The sequence below is a fragment of the Ambystoma mexicanum genome, chromosome 3q (assembly GCF_040938575.1).
Source record: "Ambystoma mexicanum isolate Mex_15411 chromosome 3q, UKY_AmexF1_1, whole genome shotgun sequence".
Lineage (NCBI taxonomy): Eukaryota > Metazoa > Chordata > Amphibia > Caudata > Ambystomatidae > Ambystoma > Ambystoma mexicanum.
In genome coordinates this window covers 1,087,318,670-1,087,333,092 of record NC_090926.1, presented here as the reverse complement: position 1 = coordinate 1,087,333,092, position 14,423 = coordinate 1,087,318,670, and the positions used below count along the sequence as shown (strand labels likewise).

Below are 14,423 nucleotides of genomic sequence, written 5' to 3'. Positions count from 1 at the left end.
AGAAGCACAGGACCTGCTCTCCTGAACACCCTTGAAGAATTGCTTGATTCCAACTCACCTGCGGATATCATTCTACTCCATCACACCTCTGCTTTTGACATGGTCAACCACTCCATCCTCATAAAACGGCTCCATGATACCCATGGCATCTCGGAGTGGGCACTGGACTGGCTGAGCTCCTTCCTCACTGACCGTCCGTCCCAGGTTATCCTGGGTTCTTTCTCCTCACCCCCTTCTATCTCCACTTGTGGTGTTCTCCAGGGCTCAATCTTTTTGCCTTGGCTCTTTAACATCTATCTCACCACTCTTGCTCACCTTATTGCCACTTTCTCCTCCCACTTCCAGTGTTATGCAGATGACACCCAACTCTTCTTCACGCTACCCTCTGCAGCTCTTCTGACTTCCCCAATCATTCATGATTGCCTGTCTGCCATCCAGTCTTGGTGCACTAATAAATGATCTCTGTCTCAATACCGGCAACACTGAGATTCTTCCTATCGGGACTCTTGTTTCCTCTTTTCTCCCTTCACTCTGTCCACCTTCGATGGGCTCTCCCCCACACCTTCCTTTGAAACCAGAAACCAGGGAGTTCTCATTGACTCCACTCTTTCTTTTATTCCTCACATCTTGGACCATGCCAAGAAGGCCAATTTCCAACTCTACCTCCTCAGGGGCATCATCCCTTTCCTTACTTTTCCCCAGAAGCTTAATGTCTCAGAGCTCTGGTGCTCTCCTGGCTGTACTACTGTAACAGCCTCTTCCTTAATCTATCTTTTTCTTCTCTCCACCCACTCCAGCTAATACAGAATAGGGCTGCAAGACTTATCTTTGGCCTGAAGCCCAGGGACTGTATCTGTCTAGCCCTAAAATCTCTCCATTGGCTCTCGGTTGCTGCAAATATCACATTTAAATCCCTCTGTATCATCCATAAGGCAGACTTGGGACCATACTATCTTTAAATTGCTCTCACCAAATACTGTTCTTCCAGATCCATCTGATCCTCCGGCTCCAACTCTCTGCTTGTCAAGTGCTTCTCTAAGCAGAGAGCGGGCAGTCATTCCTTTTCCTTGGCTGGCGCCCTCCCCTGGAACATCCTCCCTCTTTCTCTGCATCTTGAGCTGGATTTCCTCAAGTTACGTAAGCAACTCAAGACTTTCCTCTTCTCCTCATTCTTCCCTCTCTCCCTCCTGTGCTAAATCCCACACTGGCTGTAATTGGTGACCTGGGCCTTTGTGTCCTCCAGGGTCCTGGCCTTCTGTCCAATCGCCCGTAGCATCCGCTCTCCTCTGGCACTTGCCTTCAGGCACCACTAGCCTGTGTTGTCTCACAGGCCTTGCACTTATTTTATTGGCCGGTGAACCCTCGTACATCAAGTGGTCACTGCCTGGCACTTACCTGTTGCCTTCGCAACTGACTCTCTGGCACTTCCCCCCCTCTTTGGAACCTCTAGCACTTACTCCCTTCCCTTCCCTTCTCTCTCTCTCTGCACTTGCACGCTCCGAATGTTCACAAGGCCTAGTAGGACTGCTTGTGTACTCATCACTATGTTCATATTATATTGTCTTACTGTTCCATTGTTCCCTTCCCTTTGCCTTGTGGGCACTTTGAGGCACGATTTCTTGATGTATAAGTGCTTTACAAATGCCCAATAACATTTTTACACAATTATAATAAACAGCGCTTGCATCTTGCAGTTGCACCGACCGGAAGAAACAATCTAACTTGCAACCCTTGGATGCCGCTCACCCAAACAAGGGACAAAATGCCTCCCAGTGATTCCTGAACAAACCACAGTGAGACCTGGGAAAAACCGGAGTCAAGAGGGCAAGTAAGCATACCTGTGCCTGACTCCCCCTGTTTTCCATAGGATAACATTGGGTGCAAATTCCTTTGTCTCCGAACTCCCTCTTACTTACGTTTTGCCATCAAACCTGTGTCAAGTATCCTGCCCCTGGGTTAGCCTTGGATCTGAAAGTGGTTACCTGGTTAAATATTGACATATGCATTGTAAGTGAACCTTCTGGTGAATGTATATATTTCTGTTATATGGTTTTGTGTGATACAACTAACTACTGGTTTCATTTCGTAGTGTGTTCCTAAAGGACTCAATAAATAACTGTATTTTTATAGCTGTATAAACTGAATTATTGTGTATCATTCTGTGTGTACTATTTGGGGTCCCTGACCACACTCTTGACTGCTCTCCACACTACCTTGTTTGGTTTTTGGCTAAACTCCAAGAGTCTCCGTGATGAACATAACTAGGGAGGCCTCCTAAAATATTACCACCATGGTTGATTTTAGAAATCAATCTTATCAGTGGTTGTTATCGTCACCATTCATAGTTCAAACATCAGGTTGAGGCAAGCTCATTTTAAACTAGCCTGGCTTTAAATATGTCATTTTATGGAAATTTGAATCAAACTGCTGACTTCTTCATGAAATGCAACCCGCTTCTGTAAAGGTTTTTATAAACGTAAAACAGATCTTGGCATATATCTTTAAAATGTTCCTTTATCAGGTTTAGATAAACCCTGAATAAAGTATATGAAAGAAAAAATATAGTAATGAATTTGTACAATTGACATCAAGACTTTCCTCTTCTCCTCATTCTTCCCTCTCTCCCTCCTGTGCTAAATCCCACAGTGGCTGTAATTGGTGACCTGGGCCCTTATGTGTCCTCCAGGGTCCTGGCCTTCTGTCCAATCGCCCGTAGCATTAGCAACACCATAATTGTTTTATTGTGGTTGTCAAGCCTTTAAGAGCTGGACGCAAATCATGGTTAAGTCAATAATGTAACTCATTCAAGGGGATGAAATTAGCCCTAAGATTTTTGAAAGAGCCTTAACATGTTTTCAACTAAGCCTCATTTTGAAATTCAAACCTTAACATGACTGCAACAGCCTTATCCCATTTGGTACTGAGCTCAACATGTTTGGAACGGAGCATAAACATGTTCGGGACTGAGCCTTAACAGGTTGAAAACAAGCCTTAACATGTTTGAAACAGAGCATAAACATGAATTCAACTGACCCTTATGATGTTTGGAATGGAGCCTAAACAGGTTTTTTAATGGAACTTATTGTTTGGAACTAAGCCATACCATGTTGGAACCAAACCTTAACATATTTGTTGGCCTCCTTTGTGGTTTCATTAGTTCACACCATCTGGATCTAAATTATCCTATTGGTTTGAATCAAGTACTAATATAGGAATAAATCATACATACAAACTGAAATCAAAATAAATTAAGAGAAAACAGAACAATTATTTGACGGTTCAAGACAGGTAGAGTCAACAGATAATGTTACCTATTTCAGCTACAAAAATGAAGGGAAAATCTTTCTGAGCATTTTAAATTTAGGCCCCACATGTTTTAGTTAATTTAAGCCAATTAAAATCCCCCTATTTTAGGGTTTTCGCAAAGTGCTGATTTTTGATCTTGATATTGAAATCAGTTGATTGAAATCTGATGCTCTGCTTCTGCTTTACAATAGCATATAGTATAATGTAAGAATGCCACAATATATTTCTTTGTAGATTTTATAAAAGACTTGTGTTGTCACTGACAAAATTCATACTTTTACTTCTAGATCAATATTTAATTTTTCAACAACATTATGCCTTTTTCATTTTATGTCATTTTTCAGGTACTCAGAGTGTGGAAATTGGCTCAGGGAATTAGCACAATAAATATCTATATTGGCAAGACAAGTGCAATTTAAATATTCCTGAACACTTTTCATGGGATTTGGGTTGCTGTACGAAGTCGAAAGAATCGTGGGGGAATTGACTGTAGTCGATTTTGCTGCAATTCTACTTCGTTAAATCAACTCAATACTTCCTAAGAAACCAAAATTCAACCTGGGTAAATTTACAAGCTGCTATGATTGGTTCTGCTGCAACAGGAAAGACTTTCCTCAGGGCGTACACATTTTTTTATCTAATTTAATTGATTAAAGCACAGTTCTAGCTCGAGACCAGCAGAGCGCTGTATAGGTTGTTGGTAGCTAGCGTTTGGGCTGGCATCTTTAACAGTAGTGCAGTACTGTCAGTTGCGGTCTGTGTGTCCATTGGGATTAATCCATGGTCAGATGTTATTCAAAGGCCACATTTGATAGATTTGCAAAATTGAAGAATTGTGGTGGCATTCGAAGCAGATAGCAGGAATTAGTTGATTATGAATAAGGTATTCCAACAAGCATAGCATTCCCTGAACCCACACTGTATAATAAGGCCCAAACCACTGTTCAATCTTCAACCTGAGGAAACACACATTTACAGTTTATAACAAATGCATTTAGTAATTATCTGGCTTTTTCTGCCATGGTAATGCAGTTGCAAGAGGTCATACCGGGGTACAGAGCAAGACAGACAGAATTGTTTAGAGATAAGCTAAAAAGCATCATAGAGTGGTCACATCGCCACTTTGATACAGATGGATGGATGTCTATTGCTCTAAAGAAAATGCTCTCATTTCTTTCTCTTGTTTTTTTTCTCAATTTTTTACCACAGAATTGATGGGGAGCTGGCAACCCAACCCCCCCCCCCCTCAGTGACCATCCCCACCAATATTGCCTGACCTCAACTGACCATCTACATTTTGATGGCAACATTTGAGCAGAAAAGATGAGAAATTTCGTTTTGCATCGGTTCAGCTTCAGAAAATGTCTGGGCATAAAGCCTTGAATGCACCTGAGAACATAAACTGGTGGATGATCTTGGTGGTCATTTTAGCATATAACTATGTCCTGGTGAACTCAGCTGCCCAGTTGTCTAATCAAGGTTACAAGCACCTCCATTCAAAGTTTAAAAACAAAGTTGACTATTAACAGCTCTTTGTTTGATATTTATGATCATGCAAAGTTCAAATGTTCAACTGCACTCTAAACAGACTCTGCACATGGTTACTCGAAGGGCTTCTTTTACTTCCCTGTTCCTTACACTGTAAATCATGGGATTCAGCATTGGAATGATGATGGTGTAGAGCACAGACACCACTCGTTCCAGATCCATGGAATGGCTGCTGCTGGGCCAAAGATACACAAATAAAATGGTTCCATAGAAGACTGTGACAGCAGTGAGGTGGGAGGCACATGTCGAGAATGTCTTCTTTCTTCCAGTTGCAGAGTTGATTTTCAAAATGGCTAACAAAATATATAGATAAGACACAACAATAGCTAGTAGGCAGCTCATGGATATAGAGCCTGAAAAGATAACAAGTAGAACTTTGATGAAGCGAGTATCAGTGCAGGAGAGTTTAAGGAGAGGAGGAATCTCACAGAAGAAATGGCTGATCCTGTTGGAATTGCAGAAAGGTAATTGGAAGACGGAAGCCACATAGATGATGGAATGCAGAAATCCAACAACATAGGAACCCACAACCAGCTGAACACAAAATGTCACATTCATGATGACACTATAGAGCAATGGGTTGCATATGGCAACATATCGATCAATTGCCATTGCTGCCAAAAGTATGCACTCTGCAGTGCCCAAGGCGACAGAGAAGTACATCTGAGCGGCACAACCGGCAAAAGAAATAGAGGGGATTGGTATGAGAAAATTCACCAGCAATTGGGGGGAAATGGATGAGACATAACATGTATCCACAAAAGACAGGTGACTGAGAAAAAAGTACATTGGAGTGTGAAGGCAGGGAACAATTCTGATCAAAAGAATCATTCCAACATTTCCTATAAGGGTGATGACGTATATAACAAGGAATACCAAGAAGAGTAGCAGTTTCATGTGGGGGTCATCAGTGAACCCGAGCAGGATAAAGTTTGATAGGTTTGTCCCGTTCTTCCATTCTTCCATCTGCACAGCTCTGGGAAGATAAGGGAACAGTTCAACAATATGAATCTTTAAACATAGATAGGTTCAGAGCTCATCTTATAATGACAACCAGAGACATTATGAGATCTACAATTTCTGACAAACGCATTACTGATTACTAACTGGGAATAAATTGTGAAACATAGTTGTCCTGTAAAAACTATGCATATGCTCAATTCCATTTTATTAGGTAGACACCCATACCTTTACCGCAAAATCGAATCAAAAGAAACTATTATCCTAAGATCATTGGCAAATGGATGTGGATAGAAATAGGAAGAAACTGATTCATCGATGTCTTTTTAAAAGAGATAGCAAAGAATAATCAGACTATTTAGGGACCTTGTCCGTGGAATGGAGCCTATGTTGGGTGTAAAATCAGTGAAACCTGAATGATCAGCCTAGGCATACTACACAGCCAATCAGGATGCTTTGAATGCAGGATGTATTCAATTCTAGAATCCCTGTGTGCTGCATGTCCCTTTTTCTCACAGCAGTTCCTCTTCTCACCCGCATTGTAGTTTCCCATTTTACTCTCAGAACATGCATGGTGCAAATGTTGTCATTCTTTTAAGTTCTAATATTGAAATACATACCTTACTAGAAGTTGATGGCTCACCTCCACAATCCCCCAAAGTATGTTTTCTGTGATGATCACGTCAGAGTCATCAGCACAAAAATAGAACTTTCTTTTTCTTTTTCCAAATTAAACATATCCTTCAACAGCTGCTCATTAGGTGGAAGGTGCTACTGGTTTTATTAGCAGAATTCCTTTGCTAAGGTTTTTAATGTTGGCTATGGGCTGTTACCCTGGGTGGCATGCCCTGACAGGTATTAATGTCTCTGTATGATTCAAATGTCTAAGGCCTACAAGATATGGGACCTGAGGGTTAGTTGTGCTACTTGAGATCTACGTCTGGAAGATCTGTGGGCCCTTACAAAAGCTCTGATATCTGAATCTGAGACCTTTAAGATGTGTGTATCATAAGGGATAGCTTTATTGCATGGGGCCTGAACTTTTAAAAGGTGTTATCTAATGGTTAATTCTGCTGCCCGTCTGTATACTGGATCAGTGTAACCGAAGAACAGCCTGCTGACTGACCCATGTGCATGTAATAGCGATATAACATGAACAGTAGGTTTATGCTGTGAGGCATCTCAATGTGCAGGTATGTTTATTTTAATATGAGGGCATTCTCATTCTCTGCTGTACTTATAAGTGTCCCAAGCCGGTACGGTTTGTAATATCTGCACAGTGGCACTCAATTTTGAGTATTATATAATGTGTAAAAAGCAAAGCTGTTCAAGACATAAGCATGTAAGATCAGTAAACTGTGTGCTCTCTACTCTTTGTGGCATTGTTCATGTAGAATCAGTGCAATTCAAGGAAGATACCTGCAGTCTGAATCTGATGCATAGAACCTCTGTGTGACCAGGAAGATAGACCAACTGTCTTAGACCTGTGACGCAATCCTGTGACATCTCCATCTTGAGACATAGATCTGTTTTCTCAGGTATGTGCATGCAAGAGTTCATTTCAACTGAGGTAGCACTAAGGCCTGAGGCTGAAGTGTCTAACCTACGATAAAGAGAGAGCGCTCTGCTGCTTTAGTTGACAACACATTTTGCTTAAAGGAATCATTTGAATAAACTTAACAACTGAGCATTTTAAATGTGTTTTCCTTTAAGTATTTATCTTAAGTATCATCTAAACTAAACATGAATATGCATTTTATTTCAAAATGAAAAGTGATAATGCAAAACTGTTTCTCTCTGTTTTCAGCCATGTTGCATGAATAATAAAGCAGTGCACTGAAATTGTAGTACCAAACAAGGAGATGATGTACACAATGTTTATTATGATATATATTACAAATTAAGTACCATGTCTTTATAGGCCTACTCTTAATTGTCATTATTAATAGAACTTGCACAAAGAGAACTTTCCTTTTTATATGCAACTTTGAAATGGTACTTGCTTTTAAAACGGTGGTTGAGCATAACATATAAGTTTATGCAGACCTGTCTTGAGATCAGGAATGCAAATACCAGCTTTCTGTAAAACAGGTCCCATTATCAATCACTGTGACTAAGTTATTAAACAAGATTAATCAACACAGCTGTGAGTACGCAACACAAAGGCCTTTAAAATACCAAGAAAATAGAACTAAATGCAAGCTACATCATTGATTTAGCTGACCTCAGTGGACTTATATTTGTAAGAGGATAACAAGGTCAATAAGTTCAGGAGTCATGTGAGCCAGCAATTACAATTTCAAATAGCTGGCAAATCGGATAGATCCTGAACCAACTATCAGCTCTGATTTTTTAACCCTTTGTACATTTAACATTCCAAAATAAATATGATTTCCTCTAACCAGCATCAGTCACATTCACATAAGAAGGAACTATTAATATGTATGTATTATTAATACATTTGCATATTTGTTATAATTCTGCTATATATGTCACTACAGAGACATGAAGGATGTCACTGAATAAAGAATTATCTTGCACGGCTGAATATATGTTTCTTCTTAATGCCACAGTCCCATACAAGAAGCATAAGTGAAAGACATATTTAGGTCCAAGTTAATCATAATTATGGAGGAGAGGTATAACTCACAGCTAAATATAAGTCCCTTTTAAATAATAAAATTCAGAGGGACAAGTGAAGCAAGAAGGAGGACTCTAGTGGGTGTGAGTAAGTGAAGGGAACCTATCACAGGGTTTGTCCAATCCAAAAAGGCTATGTCAAATAATGCTGCCTTGGTGGTGTTTTCATGGCATATAAAGTCATATGTATATAGGAAGATGGAGACGTTTTTTGGGAAAGCAGCAAAGGAAGAGGGCCTGTAAGTAGCTGATGGAAATCCTCCTTTAGAAAGCCTTTTCCAAAGGGAGGTGAATGCTTAGGCCATTCTTAACTACTAATGTTAGTAATAGATTGCCTTTCAGGGATTTGGGAGCAGGTGGATGGACTGACATTAAAAGCTCACTTGGAACAGTTGCATTGAGCTCTTGATGTCCCTACATGTTCTGGGTTTTTGAAAGTGAGTACAATAAACCCAGAGTATTTAGAGAAATGCCCACAGAATTTATTAAATCCCAGATAGCAAATTAAAAGGGGCCTAGCACTATAAATGAAACCTTTTGTGCGTGAATCCAAAATTGGAAAAATTAATTTGTCTTTTACAGTACCAAATTATTCATTATTTCCCTGGGTCTTTACAGGAGAAAATTATATCTGGATTTGCGAGCATTGAGTACAATGTGTCTCAGATTTTCAGGGATTGCAAAACGTTTTAACTTGTGAAAATCATACATTATATAAAGGAATATCCTGAATAGGGTTTCCTATTACTCAAAGTGGAATAGGAAGGAGGTTAGTTTCTCCCCTTCAATTCCAAGAAAATGAAGTCAATTTACAAAAAAATCACCTTTCCAAATAATGTTACACAGAAATTAAAGTTAGCTTAGATATTCCTTTAATATTTCAATTTTATAATCTCACACTTGTGTGACCCTTTAATGCACAAAGACATTTTGTTCTCCAAACTAAAAGCTTCTACCCTGAACTCAAGCGTTTAGAATAAGCGTAATCAAGCGACACCACCAATCATTCTTGTATCTATGTCCAAGCTAGAACTCAGTAGAAAAATTAAACAGTTGACTCAATCCTGAAATAAGAAAGCCATATATGAACCCAATGTCAATGTATTCTAAGTATGGCTTTGAATCTGACCACTAATGTCAATTGGTAGTTTCATATTGGAGTGCATTATTATTTTGTCTAGAATAGTCACTGAGATTTGGTTTCATATTTATGGATGCCTATATGACTCTGCAAATGAAGCAGACCCCCCGTACATCTGTGTTCTGTCTAAATCCCAGTAGCTTTTACCCTGTTGAGGACAATTAACTGAGCACCCCTAAAGTGGATAAGAATAACACGTGTTATCACATTGATTATGAGATGGAGAACTCTGGCATTTAGTGCTATAAGGAAATGTGGAATCATAATACATATGCATAATAAATGAAGGTCAGATATTTTGCGGCATCGTGAGTGGGGGACAGGCATTCTGTGGCACAATAGCTGATTTCAGCTAAGGATGTCAAACACATGTTCCTCCACTCTCTCAGCAAACATAAGGTCTGGTGCTGGAGGGAGGTGTCAATTCTAGGGTACATTATTGTATCCTCTGTACGCAGATCTCCTCTCCTTCCGGAAGGTTAAGCTTCAGTTGGCCCAGAATGCAGCAGCAGGCTGAATCTGTGATCTACACAAAAGGTAAGGTAATATAAGGTAGGTGGTCTTATATAGGGGCTTTCTGCCAATACTGTTGCCCTTGCTGTGTGTGGCTCTGAAACGGATTGAGGGTGGCATTGTTCTTATAGTTCGAAGGCAGTGTTGATGCTGCAGGTCAGAAGTATCTCATACCTGTGTGCTGCTATGAAAATCTCTGTGGTGTTTGGAGAGGGTTGCAAGTTAGCTGTAAGGGCAACCAACTGGTTTGCAAAGCAACGATCAGTGTGGCTGTTGATAGAAGATGGATAGGACGGGAATCTCTTAAGTACACTAGACCTGATGGGTCATCTAATAAGGTGTGATTGAAGTGTAAAGTTGCAAGATTTAGCAGTGAAGAGTAAAGGTAAGGGAAGAGGAGGCTTGGTCAGGGATTGGTCACTTTGTAGATCTTGGTTGTAGATTCCTTCCTCCAATTAGCAGAATGCAGTGTGGTCCAGTGTCATGTAGCAGGGGGATCCGCAGGCCGTGGGTTATCCCCACAGAAGTAGTCGTCTGAAAATCCTGTTGCTTAATGTATTAGGATTCCAGTTCCTAGAAAGACTATGATGCTAAGCTTAAAGACAATATTTTATTGGAGTATTATTTTCGAAGTGGCACCTGTTTATTTTATGTGTGGAGATGGGTGAGAGTGTTCTTCCCTAAATCGGGTAAAGTCAGATGGTCTAACACTAAAGGATGTTTTGCGAGAAGGCTGGTGACCTTGTCTCAGTTATCGGTGTGGTGTATTGTTCGGGTATTTACTTGTGCCAAGTCTCGAGCTGTTTCCTGAATGTAATGTGGTTTCCTTTCAGACTGAGATAATTCCAGAATCTTCCAGAGTTTCCTGGGCAGTGAGGAGAATAAGGATCCTCCTTGTCATTTCCTTTTGAAGTTAGAAGGTGGGAACTTCGACCAGTGCTAATTTACTGGGCCTTAGTGTTCAGGAAGGCATGTAGTGCTAGAGATTCCATCTGAATGCTAAAGGCCCCTTCCCATAGTAAGTGTGATGGATGGTTTCACTTGACGGGTAACCAATGGAGTGCTTTTATCTTGGTGTGATTTGTTCAACCTCTTCAGTCTGGCAGCTGTATTTTGGACTCCTTAGTTTCCGCATACGGAAGTCGGGGAGTCCTATATAGAGGCTGATAACATAGCCCAGTCGTGATAGTACTACTGGGTATTCATGGCAAGTGTATGAACAGTGAGGCACACTTCATATTGTCTTGGTTGACTTTCAGATTCATGTACTCTAATATCCAGTCCTGCATCATGAGAAAGCCTCACAACATTGCATCCCTGAACATCTCTAGCCAGCCAGTTTGCAGACCATGCAAAATAAACTTGGAATGCTCTGTCTCCCTACCCATCCCCAGATGACATCCACAATTCATGCTACAGCTCCTCATTTAGAGCACAGACACCTTTGTATGTCAATTAGCAGATCAGTGCCTGGAGACCATTTGGGTTTTCGTTTGCTATATACCTGTCATTAATCATTCAATTAATCAATCAATGTTGGATATAATATCTAGATGAGGCGTGAATGCCAAGCTATAAAATGCATGATATGTGCACATATATGCAATTGGTCAGGGACATAATAATGTTGAGAATATTTTGAGATACAATATTTCAGACTGTAAAATTAATTGACTCCCACAATCTGTGGTACTGGTAAGCCAAAAAATGTGCACTTATCACTACAAAGTTGCCAAGTGACTTGCTATTTGTGTGTCACATTGAGCCAGTCCTGGCTGTTCATTTTGAATGCTTGGACTTGAAGGCCACACTTATAATGGGACAGGCGAAACTAAAAGTACCAACATGCAAAGTGCAAAGCTGGGACTGGCCCAAGGAATGAATGATGAACTGGGGCCACTAGGCAGCTAATCCACTGACAGAACATTGTACACTGTGCCACTCTGATGAAAGAGGTCTTATCCAAGGAGATGGCATTTGCTTATCTTCAAGGTGTGTCATGACAACCATTCACACATTAAGCCTAATGTGGGACAGGTGATCAAATTTAATTCACTAAAACAGACATTTATATAAAATTCTTCATAGGTTTGTAAGAAGACCATGTTTAGGGTGATCCCTTCCCTTTGTTTTTGAACTATAATACAATCTACAGTTATTTTTTTCCAAAGTTAGATTAAATTATTATTATTTTTATATTGCAGCACATCAACAAAACAATACAATGTATCCAATATTAAAAGGAAAGTCATATGGTGTGGGAAAAGAATTGGGGAGACCCCATGGAGAGCTGTGCATTGATTTGATTATAATGTGATAATGGCAATGTATGTCCTCTAAACAAAGTGAACATTTTTGCTTAGAAGACCCCAGGAGAGTAGCACAGTGATATGAGTATATTGTATAACAGTTATAACCAGACTCCTATGAGAGCCTGTACGGAGTTCAACAAAGTAAACATGTACTGTTCTGATCTTACCAAACCCTTACATGTTAACATCTTATGAGATTCAGTAATATACACATATACAGATATTTGGCTCATAAGTCTGCTTCTGTGCCAATATATATGGAATCTATGCACCACTAAAGACTTTTTGTCTCTAATTCTGGGTGCTCTAAGTTGATTATTCTATTGCCTCGAATCCTCTTCTAAACCTATTGTAGGAGCACACAGCAGCACGTGTATATGCTTATATCTTTCTTCTGGACGCATTAGTACCTGACTTGTGCCTTTGGGTGTTTCATTTCTTGATGATACCCACTTGTATCTACATATGTTAAACATCTTATGACATCTCACAACTTAGTGGAGACTGATAGCAACATGAGGCTACCAAATTGGCAGAAGTTGCACTATGCAAGATGAATTTGCACTGCATTACAGTATACGACTGTTAGGCAGAATCATATGCAGTACCCTTTGGGAACACAACACACAATTAAGACTACAAGTGACTGTACAAATTCACCTTTGGTACAAGCCTGTACTACACAGTAAAGTGGTAGTGATGGCTGAGCAGCCAGACTTCTCTCAAGAGTAAAGTGAGCAGTATCCATAGTTATACAAAGGACAGCAATTACTATGGTTCAAACAAACAATGACTCAAGGTTTATGAGTAAAAGAATATACATTTATTTACAACGACACGTACAGCATAACAAAGGAATAATAATAACATCAAGACGATGACCACATCACTGAAAAAGCAAAATAAAATAACCAAATGGTACAGTAAAGATCTGCATGTAAATCGAAGCAGGATCGTCCTTATCCTCAACCAAGTTAGCTTAAAGTGCAAAGAATAGCACACCTGCTATTATGTAGAGTTGTGTTGCATTATAGAAATGGAAAACAAAAAAGTCTTCAAGTCTACCTTGGGTATATTGGAAGAAAGTCAGAATTGAAGAGGAAACTGATTTGTGGTCAATATCTTTAAATGCATTTGTAATCAAACAAAAATAATCAAAGGGATATGTTTATATGTGAACTGTTGCATACAATATAATTTCAAGGAAGGCAGATACATGTCAAAATACTCATAATTCAAGAAACCATTTCATGCAGAGTACAAAAAGTAAACATAGGCCACTCAACACATCACACGAGCAAACCTACATTATATGACAACAATGTATTTGGAACACCAATGTGAGTGAATGGTGTTTATGAAAGTTGTATGTGGTTAAGCAAAATGCAATGTGACAATTATGTCAATACATATAAGCAACACGATATGTGTTGCTTAGTATTAAGGACCAATATTTTTACAAATTTCAGAATCTTTATTTACAATTAAGATTAAAAATGCTTGGAAAATATGTGTAATTCCTTAGAATTTGAAAAACTAGATATTGTGCAGTTGTTTTTTTACGGGATCAGGTTTTATTCAAGTAATATATGCAGATTGTTAAGGCTGTGTGCCATTTTACATAGGAAAATTGAAAACATTTTGCTTCGTCAGCAGTAGTAAAACACCTGGTAATTTCCATTAATGTTGCTTTATAACTCCGCCAAATGAGGAGTTTGATTTTAGAAACTCATTTTCCAGCAGGTTTTATGTGGCAGATTTTACCACCATAAAAAACAATACCACATGCAGTAATTCTATGACAAGACAGGAGGCTCGCATTATGCTCATCTTTCTTTAATACTGCCATATCAGCATTTCAAAACTTCAACTTTTAACTTTTATGTTTTGGTTTTTCTTACATGTTACTTGGAAAAAAACAAAGCAGGAAGTTACAAGTTTCATATCTCAACTGAATCAACTAGGTTTAAGAAACCACGCTTTCCATAATCCTGAGGCCCTTT

General features: G+C 39.4%; 1 protein-coding gene and 1 long non-coding RNA gene across 2 annotated transcripts in view; one reads left to right on the top strand and one right to left on the bottom strand.

The window, feature by feature from the left end:
• Positions 1 to 14,423, top strand: part of LOC138447627 (uncharacterized) — a 355,678-nt gene that overhangs the window by 218,174 nt on the left and 123,081 nt on the right. The window contains exon 2 of the long non-coding RNA XR_011259912.1: positions 7,209 to 7,352. This is a non-coding gene — a long non-coding RNA (uncharacterized lncRNA). The remainder of the gene's footprint in view (positions 1 to 7,208; positions 7,353 to 14,423) is intronic.
• LOC138581956 (olfactory receptor 5J3-like) lies at positions 495 to 6,033 on the bottom strand. The gene is made up of 2 exons (XM_069652868.1): positions 4,897 to 6,033; positions 495 to 515 (listed from the first exon to the last, which is right to left on the bottom strand). Exons 1-2 carry the CDS (start codon positions 5,818 to 5,820, stop codon positions 495 to 497), a joined length of 945 nt encoding a protein of 314 aa, XP_069508969.1. The 5' UTR covers positions 5,821 to 6,033.

Coding starts and splice junctions, on each gene's coding strand:
- LOC138581956 (XM_069652868.1), bottom strand. CDS start 5,820: ATGGAAGAATGGAAGAACGGGACAAACCTATCAAACTTTATCCTGCTC. Junction 516..4,896: donor TTCGAGTAACCATGTGCAGA/GTCTGTTTAGAG, acceptor AAGGGAGAAAAG/AGGAAACAAGAGTCCCGATA.